The sequence below is a fragment of the Leptosomus discolor genome, chromosome 6 (genome assembly GCF_034619465.1).
Source record: "Leptosomus discolor isolate bLepDis1 chromosome 6, bLepDis1.hap2, whole genome shotgun sequence".
In the NCBI taxonomy this organism is placed as follows: Eukaryota; Metazoa; Chordata; class Aves; order Leptosomiformes; family Leptosomidae; genus Leptosomus; species Leptosomus discolor.
The window spans coordinates 17,676,900-17,689,691 of record NC_141396.1 but is presented as its reverse complement, the minus strand read 5'-3'; the positions used below and the strand labels follow the sequence as shown (position 1 = coordinate 17,689,691).

At 36.0% G+C, this 12,792-nt stretch overlaps 1 protein-coding gene across 2 annotated transcripts in view; it reads left to right on the top strand.

Moving 5' to 3' along the window:
- Positions 1 to 1,936: 1,936 nt before the first annotated feature.
- The window catches only part of DNTT (DNA nucleotidylexotransferase), a 94,577-nt gene continuing 83,721 nt past the window's right edge, over positions 1,937 to 12,792 (top strand). For both annotated transcript variants that reach the window (XM_086466951.1, XM_086466950.1), the window contains exons 1-3: positions 1,937 to 2,139; positions 5,300 to 5,474; positions 11,729 to 11,854. In XM_086466951.1, the coding sequence (XP_086323077.1) occupies positions 1,937 to 2,139; positions 5,300 to 5,474; positions 11,729 to 11,854 (504 nt within the window). The remainder of the gene's footprint in view (positions 2,140 to 5,299; positions 5,475 to 11,728; positions 11,855 to 12,792) is intronic.

Sequence of the window (12,792 nt, the reverse complement as noted above, 5' to 3'; positions counted from 1 at the left end):
CATCTTGATGTTACATTGCGGGAAATTATATTTACATATTTGAGAGCACTGAATTAATCATAACATAAAATAAGACTTTGTTTAACATATATAAAGAATCTATTCTCAAATACATTATTCCTTGTAGGGCTTGAGATAAAGTAAAGCATTTTACCAAGCTTAGGAAGGCTGTAAACAGGGAGGTGGCTAGTTTTCAATGGTTGATTAGTAGTCTGGAAAACAGACGTGGAGCAACCAAAACAGATTGCTCAGCCCTAATGCCAGACTCATCACTATTAATTTTTTTTCTTCCTTGCTTCTATTCTTTTGCTTAAGCCTCTTAAAGTCTGCTTGTCCATTTACCAGTTCCTGTGAAAATATCTTGTAATTTCAAAATAACCTTGAAATTATTTATTTTGACAATTTTATGTTATGAATCAGAAAGAGAAATAGATATTTTGGCTTCTGGGTTATCCTTAGGCAAAGGAAGAAATGAATGGAGTCTAGTCTGTGTACTGAACTATGTATATATTTTCTTCATGGCCTCAGGAAGACCCCAGAGCTGAAAGCTCTATATTAATTTTTGATGGTTAGTTTCTATTCTGATGAAAATTGTTTCTTTATATCAGTGATAGTACAGTTGAAGCAGCAAGAGCTATAGGGCTGGGAATATGTCAGTAACTTTTATAATTTAATTTTAAACTCATGGCCATAATTGCAGGAAACAGGTTTTGACTCATTTTTCTGTAACTCAGGTTGTATATCCATCCGTGATAAAATGACTGAAAATAAAATTGATAGATCTGACTTAGGCAGGATTTTTCCATCTTGCTTCCTCTCCTGAACATGAGCAATGAGAACTGGAAGATATAACATTTCTGACACATTCTGAAGGACAGACAAAATCCAAATACTCTGCTACACTAAAAATAAAAATCCAACTTGACATGGAAATGGGAGTATTTACCACTGAAGCAGATTTGTGCTGAAATAGATGCACATGCTGTAAACCTGGTTGTTTGCACTTGCTTTGCCCTGATGAAAATCCAGTCAGGTGACTGGATCCAACACAATGTCTGCAACAAATTATGGTGTAGTTCTCTGATGACCAATACCCCATCCTCTAGGAGAGGATGGTACATAGCCACCATAATCTCCTCTGTAGTCGTTTGGAGTTCACCGGGTGCTCAAAAGCAGGAAGGCAACTAACTTTTCCCTGCTATATGTGCCGCAAATAGCGGTATATTCTAGGGCAAATCATAGAAAGCAATGTTGGCAATGCATGCCAAAGGTATATTTAAACATATCTCTAATGCTTTCTCTTTGTCTTTCATTGTCTTAGTATCAAAATAGCAAATGATTTCTTTTGTTGTAAATTTATTTTCAAAAGGTTTTTTTTTTGTTTGTTCTCTTAAAAAAACCTATCCCTTTTAAATCAATTTAATTATACAGAAGTAGCAAGTGTACAGGTTATTCCACAACATATTTTATACTGTTATTTAGTAGTATTCTAAGTCATATTTCCTAGATAACAGTGGGAAGAATTTTTTTTTTTTTTAAGAAATTGAAAGTTAATCTGCCCTGCAACTTGGAAAAGTGAGATTTGGAAAAGATTTGAAAGCAGAAATTGATGTAACTGGGCTATTAAACCAGCTGAATATGTGGTTGATATTTTGAGATAATTTTGTTATGATCAATGCTATTTGCATAAAGTCTTTATAGGTAATGGCTGTTTTAAGGAATGAAGGCATATTTGCATCTGTCTGGAGTAGTTCTGTGCAAGTCCCAGCTGGTAGAAAGCAAGTAATGTTTCTGCTTGTGTAGCACCTGTTTTTGATTTCAGAGGGGAAACAGAAGAAAGTTACTTCAATGGGTGGTGACGTTATACACAGCTGCTGCCTGGCAGAAAGTATGTTATCTCCCTTTCACCTAAGTGAAAACTCTTCTACCTTCCATCATGGATAGGATCAGAGCTCCAGCTGTCTCCTCCCAGAGGAAGAGACAGAAGGGGATGCATTCCCCAAACCTTTCCTGCAGTTATGAAATAAAGTTCAGTAAGTTTGTAATTTTTATTATGCAGAGGAAGATGGGGATGACCAGAAGGACATTTTTGATGGAGCTGGCAAGAAGAAAAGGTTTCAGAGTAGAAAGTGAACTGAGGTAGGAAAAAGTTTATATGGGTAGAAATAACATGTAGTAATGCTGCTTGGAGTATTCTAATTTTATAAATGCAGTCATACAGGTGACTGTGGTTGAAGTTTTTGACCATGTATTTGGTGGATATACTTTGCTCGTCCCCCTATAAAGATGCCTCAGGATTTCAGTGGCTGTTCCTAAAGTGTGATTCATTTCTATTGTCTTTTGGGCAAAGATCAAGCAGTATGCAAACATTAGCAAAATTTCTAATTTTTTCCCTCTAAAATCTGTGATTCTAATGCATCTTAAGTTTGCTAATTTTAATGTGTCTGCATTTTTCAGTATGCTGCTTCTCACATGGAAAATAAATATGTAAGATGTGAACTTGCAAATGTTTTTCATGTAATATGTTTCTATGCTTTAATCTCACTGAAATCGATGAACCATGTCTTTAGCTGATCTAAATCAGCTGTTGTTTATTTTTCACTTGAAGCCAAGTTAAGATTAATCTAAACTTAATAGTCAATTCCTAAAATGAAAAAAAAAAAAGTTAAATATACAGGAATGGAAAATGTGAGGGGTTGAGGGAGGGAATTTCTCTGCAACATCTCTGGTATTCTAATATTTAATCTTCCTGTGAGTAATACACTGCTGTGAGTCTCAAAGTTACTGGCTTACACTTTGGTACAATCTGGAAGATCACTGGAGAAAAAATCTAGGATAAAATACCACAGATGTGACATTTCAGGGTGAAAATATACTCTAGCTGCTAATTTGTCTGGTGGTGTTTCAATAAGCCAACTAATTTTGAAGGGAGCCTTCCTCCAAAGAGCGCTTCTCATGAGTGCTAGTTATATCATTATGCAGTTTTCCAAAAGCTACATCATTACATAGTTTCTCTGAAAAGCTGGAAGAAAACCAAGTATTGATCCTTTCTCTGTATCTGTAAGTAGATAGTATACAACTGGGTCCTCCCTATAAAAGCTCATTTCCACAGATTTTTCAATCCTATCAACTTTGAAAGCCTGAGGAAGAAGGGAGGATGAAATAATTTGTAAAGCGAGATTCAAGCACGTATTGAACAGAAGTAGGTAATTAGCGTCTGATACAAAATTAATTGAATTCTCAGGAAACAAAAAAATGAACTAGTCTGTTCGGAATCCTACATTAACAATCCATTGAGGACTGAGTAGAGGCTTTATCTTGCCTGCTTTGACACAGAGGTATTTATTGTCAATACTTTAGGCTTTCTGTAAGTTGTATGCAAGGCAAATGTTATGCTTAATTTAAGCTTAGCTACTACTGGATAAAACAGAACTATTTAACTGTGGATTTTTGGTTTTGAAAATGCCAGCGGAAATGCTAAATTTGTTGTGTTCTGTGCCAAGAAAAAAATCACAGCTGTACAGGTACCAGAGGAAACTGGTGCACAGCAGCTAAACTGCTGCTGCAAGCATAGCAATGGCAAAGTTCCCAGATCTGCAGCTTGGTACAAATACATTACGTATGAATATTTTATATAAAGTGAAATAAACCACAGGAAGCAGAAGTTCTATGTCTCTAACTGAATTTTTTTTTTTTTTTTTTTTTTTTTACTGAAGTAAAGATGTGACAGTTTAATTAAAGTAGAACCTGGCAGGGTTAAATAATGATAAACCAACAGTATTTAATGGAGGTTCACTTAACCTAGATCTGTAATATTTTAGATTAAAATGAATTGGGATTTTTTTTTTCCAATGGACTCTGCTCTACATGTTGCACAATACTGACAGAAAAAATTGTGCTATATCATGACAGTTTTCATATTTCCAAAATATAGTACATTTAATGCATTAGAGAGTTCAGTGAGAACAGTTTTCTATGGGGCAACTCCAGTATTTGCCATTGTGATTTTGCAATTTAATTAAAGCAGTGATTATTGGTATGAATCAGGGTCAAGGGATTTTGGGGATAGGCCAAGGGGTTTTGTTGGTCTCCTAGAAAGTATTTGCTTTGAAATGTTGTGCAACTAGCCTTTGACAACTAGCGCACATCATTCTTAAAGTCCATACTAACCAGCTATCTCTAGCAGTGGTGTCCTGTCTCCTTGGACAGGTTGATGGTTTAACTTCTTCAGGTGTTACAGAAGGGCTGCACAGCAATCTGTCAGGTGTGTTTGACATTTGCTGTATGTGCATAAAGCTGTCACCAGCATAGGCTAACAAAGGATTACAGAGGCTTGCAAATGGAGGTGGCTGCCATCTGCACAATTTATAGGGAATACTAGGAATCACTCAAAATTTCCTACCAAGTTAGTAGTTTTCCAAATTTGCTGAGAAACTTCATCAGGCCAGGTAGAAATTTACAGATCATCCTAAGTAGGTATACAAATTTTTCTTGAAACGTAACTTTGTCCCTGTCCGTTATTTTCCCATGGAAGGTGCAGAACTGTGTCTTTTTAATCATGAACTATTATGGGATTCTTTCCAGTGTTATCTAGTACATCGAATTTAGTGTAATAAGTTTTGTGCTACTGTATTTTTAAGCAATGCACACCATACAATCTGTTGAACAATAACATAATCTGTAGATTTTATATTCAGTAAACTAAGTATCAGTTTTGTAAGAGACTGACCTTTTAGCAGCAAGGAAGTGATCTTTAGATGGGGTGCATAATTCATAAAATTTAAGTCATGAACATTTGACAATGCTATATGTAAAGAGTTTAATGTAAGTGCAGATAAATTTACAAAGATATTGTTGTAAAGCTTTAAAGAATTATTGTTAACAGACTTTTTAGTACTGTGAAACTTTCATGCGTTCATCAGGTATATTGGGAAGGGGCTGCCGAGTATTATAAAGCAGCCTTTTCATTATGTACTGCTCGTGCAAGCCAAATATTTTCAGAGTTGCAAAAGAGCGTGTAACAGGATAGTGTCTTATGGAAGGCAAATGACGCTGAGAGAAAGAAAATACTGCACTTACAGGAGCTGTCAGGCTAAAGTCTTTCCTCAAAACAGATTCAGTGACTGGAATAGGTATACTGTGATATGAAAAAGTAACTGCTTTCCACATCCTAACGTACCATACGTACTACAATTTTCAGGAAGTGCATGGTAAGTAAATATGGAAATAGCAGCTCTGTATCTGTGTACAGTCGGGTTCAGGAAAAAAAGAAAATTTCCTTTTGTGTGCTCCTTGACAGTGACTCTGTCACTCATATTGTGTCTGAGAACAACTCTTACCTGGAGGTGGTGGACTGGCTGAGACGACAGGCCGTGGGCGACAGCTCCAGGTTCGAACTACTGGATATCTCCTGGTTCACAGCCTGCATGGAAGCAGGAAGACCAGTTGATTCAGAAATGAAGTATCGTCTCATGGTAAGTGTCATCTTCGGTGTCAATACAGTGACATTCACAATGAATGACTGTGTGTGATTATTTATTTTTTAACATAAAGGCATATGTACTTGTGTCGTGATGCAATCTTTTTGTTTTAAAACTTTTTTCCCTAAAGTTTACACGAGTCATTCACAAGTTTTAATGGATTAAAAAGACCTTCTATACCTTCTATATCAGTGTCTGGCCATGCTAAGTTATGATGTCGTCACATGTTACAAAATGATAATACACATCATTCCTGTAAAAAAACAGGGGGGCCATTGAAGGGGAAATGTCCATCAATAAAGCACTTTTGTTGTTGTTGTACTTGTGATATTTCCACAAATACTTCAACATCTCATGGTAAATATCCCACTGAGAGCAGTGTGTTTTAATGGGCTCCTAATGGAATACTTTGCCTCTTCAAAACAATACAAAAATATTAAAACCTTTGCTGTTTGGATGTGATCAGTTAACTGCTGGGCCCTTGAAGAACTTGTGGAATGAAGTCTGCTGCTGTCTATGGGCATGCATCTACAAACTTGGCATCAAGGAAAACCGTGCTAAAAAAGAAATATTTTGTTATACTGTATTTTCTCTCAATGGGAGCTGTAAGTCAGAGGATATCGTGAATGGCAGGCTGATTATTTGCTGAATGGTGTTTGACCTTGAAGAAATGGATGATGAGATATTTTCCTCTGATCTGTATCTGACAAAACTATGTGTTGATTTCTCAAATTGGAGTCTAGTGTGAAATGGTGGTATTCAATACCACCAGTATAGACTGTAAAAGCTTAGGGTGTCGTAGGGATGCGTAGGTGTGCTGTGCACAGCTTGACAACAGCATGTGCTGCTGGACCATGGAATGGACCCTACGTTGCGGCAGGATAAAACTGTTCCCTGGTTCTGCACGCACTTGAGCCTGACAGTGATGGATTTAATGTGCACTGGTGAAGAAATTCATTTGTATGTCAAGAGAAACACAAGTGCGATCTAAAGCTCTCTGAAATAAAGTGAGGAATTCCTGCTGATTTCTGAGGGTCTGGATTAGGATCCATGGGAACTGAGACTCCACTGGAAAATGATAACTGGGAAACCTGTAAACGCTGGGACCACAGCACAATCTGCAGCATGTACCTTCCTGTAAGGCAGAGGATACCTGAATATTTAACAGAAATACTTCACTTTTTGCTGCTTCTTCATCCTGATGTTTAGATTATGAAGGATGATTTATAAATACCACCCTTCCCCAAGAAAAACTGTAGCTCCTGATTAATATTTTCAGTCATCTTTCATTGCCAGAAACTGTTTTCCAGGATTTTGTATACAAGAATTACTGTTTAATAGCACTTGGGAGGGGGGAGGGGAGCAAATATACCAGATGGAGCTGTCGCTCCCGGACTCAGCATAATTCCATGACAGAATATGTGTTTATATTTACATTCCTTCCAATGAAATATGTTTGCAGTATATTTATAATATTTTCAGTTAATCTGCTGGAGGGGGAATAGAACAAAGAAATTAATGCAGAACAGAAAAAATCTGAAAACCTTGTAACTACTCTGTTACATAATCTCACAGGCAAACAGGTCATAAAATTATAAATACTGGGAATTCAAAGAAGTTCTTTAAAGAAGAAATAAATCCAAAATGTGAGCAAAATCCTGTGAACTTTGCTGAGAATTTCGCATCAGGATTAAAAGTAAATCAATTTACCTTTTATGTACATTCTTAATTTCAGCAAGACCTATAGATTTGGATATCTCAGAAAATATCTTTTCATAGATTTTTTTTTTTTTTCTTATCAAAGCAAGAAATACCTTTGTCTTTCTTCAACAACACTGAAGCTTACTACTTTTTTTTTTTTTGTAACAATGAGAAGGCCAACGCAAGTCGAACTGCCTTAGATTACTTTTATATATAAAAGCGCTCTTGGAATACTGCTAGAGCAGGAACTTCTGTAAGAGGTAGCAGTACTGTCAGGAGATCATTATTATACTTTGAGACTGGCTTTGCAAGCAAGAGCTTCTGTTTTTATTGAAACATAAAGGTTTTGTGGCAATAAACGTAGAGTGCAATAAGCAAGCCAGTGACAGCTGTACCGTTAAGTTTAAAGCTTATAGTTAAGACCAGTCTTAATTATATAGTAGTTCTAAAGTAATAAACATTTTTGTAAAGCAAACAAGGAAAGAAGAGAAAGGATTCTAGAAGCCCAGCAAATTTAAAAATAATTCTGTTGTTGCAGTGTCACCACAATTTTTTTTTTTTTTTTTTTTCTGCCTTGAGAAATGAGGAAGGATTGAAGTAAAGGTTAATTTTCTTTTTACGTACTAGACCAAACCCATACATAATGTAATTTAATTGGAATTTCACTGAAGACAAATTTGGTCCATTATGTCAGTCTTGTGAAATGAAAGTGAATTAACAAACCTTGAACTCAGGCTAGATCATGAAAGCTTTGAGGTAAAAGCAATGGATAACAGTAGGGGAATGTTTGGGTGAAATCTCATCTACATGTAGGTTAGAGGTAAAATTCTGACTAACATCAATAGCAGTAAAATTTCATCTTTCAGATCTTACAGTAGTCTATTTGGAAGATAGCTCTTCATTCAGGACATTTGTTTTAATGCATTACTAAAAAGAAGTGTCCTTCTCCATGCAAAACAACGGGAATAAAGTCAGAGCTACGGACTGTTAGTTGACATATTAACTACAATTGCCACTAAAGTACGTCTTTCTGTGGTTGCAAATGATCAGAGATGCTCTGATGGAGTGATCTATAGAGTATAAAAGGTTGGGTGACCATATCTAAGTTGGTCTGCATTCTTATTGATTCATTCGGTAACAGTTGACTTTTATAGTTAATAGCCATCATTTAATTTAATAGGCTAAGCAAGTGTGGTAGCCAAACATCCACTTCAAAGGGAAATCAAAATATTTCTCTGGCACAGGAATGCCTTTGTCCAGAGACACCTTTCCCACCACAAGCAGATGGGTATTCTGGACAATAGCAGGGCATGGACATTAATACATATGTAAGGGCATCCCCAGCTAGAGAGTACTGCTATTTCCTGGGTAATGGAGAAGAAAGAGGCAGAGGGGAAGCTTTCAGAGGGATAAAAAGAAAGGAAGAGAATCATGAGTGATTATCATCCTCAGCAGCCTTAGGAACTGTGCTGTGACTGCATCTCTTCTGCTTCTTCCTCAGTCAGAACCCAAAAGTTGTTAGTCATTTCTTTAGAAAGCAAAAGGGATTTATTTCCTTGAACAAAAGATTTCCCTCCACATGAGGAAAAGGAAGTACTGCAAGATCTTTTGATCCCTTATGATATCATGTGACAGGCAACTCATATTTAAAGTTTTCCAGAGAGTCTCACTGTTGCCTCATGAAAGAGAGAAGCTCTAACTTATGGAATAAGTCCTTCATACTGACAGTCGGAATTTCCCAGAAAATAAAATGAAACTTATGAACTGGATGCCTTCTCTTCATGAAATGCTGGATATCAGCAGACTTTATTATTTGATCAATGCTGTCTGGACTCTACATAATTTGCTGGCTGTTGAATAACATGGCCTGACAGTCTCTCATATCTGTGCACCTTACTCACTGTTGCTCCGTTTTCTCTCTCTGTTATTTCCCTGTGTCATTACACTTCTTTGTTTGTGTATTTAATAAATTATTTTGACAAAGAGCAAAGTAGTCCCCTACAAAATCTGCAACTACGCCCCCTTGCTGTACAAACTGGTGCTTCCTGCTTATGCCATGTGGAAAATGTCACTGTGAAGGAGTGGTAGTGACTAGTACTAGCGATTAAGTAGCCTACACATTTGGGTATTTTTCAGTGGCTGCCCCTGTGCAGTATAGCATAATTTCATTTTAATGTAGTGAAGTTATCCACAAAAAAAAAGAATTGTAATGCTTATGTTTTTCTCCTATGTGGAGTGGTTTCTTCCAGTACTACAGATTATTTTGAGGTAGTGTGTTTCCAGGATTGTTTGTTCTACACTGTAATTGTTACTGGATGAATCTTTAGGTTTGTCCCATAATCTGTACAAATGATTTTATACCATCTGGTCTTACCACCAAGAAGCAATATCAATCCTGTTCTTATGTTCTGCTGATGACAGGAGATAATTTTTGTAGTTCTCATGCAGGTATCATAGTATTCCCTAAAAATCAGACTATAGCAATTACTGTTTGCTAGATGTTTTTGCTGTTGATTTCTAGCCAAATTTTCTTCTGTTGTAATATATATAATCAAGTCCTGTTAATTAAAAGCGTAACTATTACTGATGAAGAAAAATGCTCAGATATCTTTGCTAAGGCAGGAACAGGATATTTATGTGCCAGAGTTTCTGCATTAATTTTTCTCTCATCCACAATGCTAGGTAGTGCTACCTGTAGGGCTCTTATTCTTTGTGTATCTCGGTCCTAATGAAGAGAAAAGCTTATTATATATTCTATTCAGTAATGTCCTGTTTGTTTGCAGTCTTTGCAGCTGGCGCTATCATTTCAAGCAGTATATTAGCTATAATAATCGTAGTTTATATAATTTAAAATCAATTTTAAAGTATAATTCATGGATGTGTACAAAAATGGATGAGTTGTGCTGTTGATCCTGGCTGAAACCCATTTTACTTATTCCCAAGAGTGGTTTTACACATAAAATAGCTTCCTTCCTTTCAGTGTATACTACGAAAGCTGCCATATAATTCACTGCTCCTTCAGCTATGCAAGCAGATGCCTTTTTGTGTGTGTGCTTGACTACTATTATTTAACTCCTCTGCATCAAATACAAAGGCAATTTAGCATGAAATGATGTAGAAGGGGTGGGTGTGTGAAGGCACGTACACATATTTATAGGTTTGCCTAGCACAGATGCTAGCTTTATGGTTGCATGTCTTTGGATACAGGGGAGAAAGGGCTCATCATTCAATTATTGGGGTGAAAATTTCCTCTGTGGATCTTTGTGATATTTTTTGGTTTTGTTGTTGTTGAACCATTTCCCTGTGGCTTTTGGGTAGTGCAATGCAATATGTTTTTGACAGATATGCCAAATGTTTCCAGACAGAATGATAAATGGTAAAAAATACACAGAAATACTGAGAACACTTTGGGTGTTTCCAAAGTATTTCAGATTTGTGTGCTTTTATTGAAAGCAAAGGAATTAAAGGACAGGGCATGTAAAGCAGCAGAAAAGCTTGTGCTAGATTGTCTTTTTCCGGTTGGTCACTCACATGTTGAGGACTCATGCTCAGGACTCTCTTTTGCCAATGGGGACACAACTTTGTGTATCTTGTCTTTCAGGAGGATTCCCTTCCCACCTTGCTGGGGTGGGTTGCCCACAAACTTTTTTGTGTATCTTGGTCAATTTTGCATGAAGCAAAATTAGGCAAAAAAAAAATTAGCTTGTAGGTCTTCTGGTGCTTGGGAAACTCCCATTTAAGTTTTGGCATCTGTCTCCTTTTCCATCATCTCCTCAGAACGATGTCTGAGTTGGATTAGCAAGTACGGAAGAGGCTGAGTGAGAAACCATATCATAAGGTGAACACTGGCTGTTAGATGAAAGGATGGACTTGACTCTTCTACAGCTGTTTGTAAATGTTTCCTTTGCTCTATAATGACACCAAAATAGAACATTTATTAAAATCCAAACTAAATTTTTCTTTCTTTCTACCTGGAAGAGGGGAAAAAGTTTATTTTGAAGTCATACAAATATTTTCCTCCACATTGGAATTTAGCTACAGATCAAAAAAGTCAGTTATTTGAGCATCTCTCTCTCTTTTTTTTTTTTTTTTTTTTTTCCCTCTATTTTTTTTTTTTCGTCCTCCTCTCCTTGGTCTAAGATCCCTGATCTTACATTGAATCATCTAGTATGTTTTGGGAAAACTGTTCATTCAAGCTTATCAGGCTTAAAGCTTTGTAGTTTTTCAATCTTACTGCAATAATAAGAGTAGTAGCAGAGAGACTTCCCATGTAGACTTTTTTTTTTTTAATGACAGTGCCATTGAAAACTCCTTGCAAGAACTTACTGCAGAAAATGAAAGATCTCAGTGAACATCAGATAAAATGGTATTGTCAGTGTAGCCAATGTGAAATTAAATGTTTTTCCTAGGAAGACGGTAGGACCATTATTATTCTCTTACCTTCTCTTTAAAGGTACACATTTTGGGCTCATGAAATGTATTTTTGGTATTTTAAGCTATTTGACAGATGTGTCACCAACCCCTGTCCCCTTTTATTTTCTTGTTAGGAACAAGATCAGTCTCCTCATTTGAATACACCTGATTCAGATGTGCCATCATTTATTGCAAGCAAAGTATCTCAGTATTCGTGTCAAAGGAAGACAACTTTAAATAACTACAACAAGAAATTCACGGTAATACTTGTTCTATCCATGAAATAAAAACTAGCAAAAATAAAATAATTAGTACAGTATTTGCATCAGTATTTTCTATGGCTCCCTCAGCAAATCCGTGAGTTAAACAGCCAGTACAATGATAAAAATTTTAAAAAGTTATAAATCTGCCATTCTTAAATTAAAATTGAGTGCAAGTTTAGTTGCATCCTTTAAGTATTGTTGAAAGTTTAACACAGTGGATCTTTAAATACACTAATAGTTGTAAACACATTAATTTTTAAAACGACTAATAGAATAACGTCCTGAAAATGTCTTTTAGGCTTTCATCATAGTCTTATTTGACAAGTTGTAATGATAATCAAAAGTTTGGTTTAGGTCAGTCCAAGGTATTTCACAATTGCTGTGCTGCCTTCTCTTTCGCCCAGGTGTTTGGTTCTTCAAAGTGTAGTTGTAAGCTTCAGATTTTCACAATTGCTTAGTTATGAAAACAGATTGCCTGATCCATGTAATTACTTTAACATTATGAAAAAACCCCTAAATTGTCTAGTTAAATAGAAATCTTAAAGAGTGTCATATATCCCATTTAATGCTCATAACATTACACAGTTCAGTGGGTACGAAGAGCCTGAGTCATCTGATCTAAATACCTCTTAAGTTATTGTGCTTAATGGCTCCTCTTGGCTGGCTTTAGATACTCAGTGACAACTATTCAATAGGAAACACTTGACACAAAGACCCTAATGTAGTATAGTTTAAATAAATCTGGTATAGTTACATTCATACATTTCAACTATAACATGAAACGCCTCCTCATCTTCCTAAAGGTTTATTATTTATTTTGTTGTTTATGATTTTTATGGTTTTGCTTTGTGTGTGTCTATAAGTACACACAAATCTTTCAAGTAAATATTATTTGTAAGATCTGTATTAAAAGAATAACAACAGATACCAGTAAT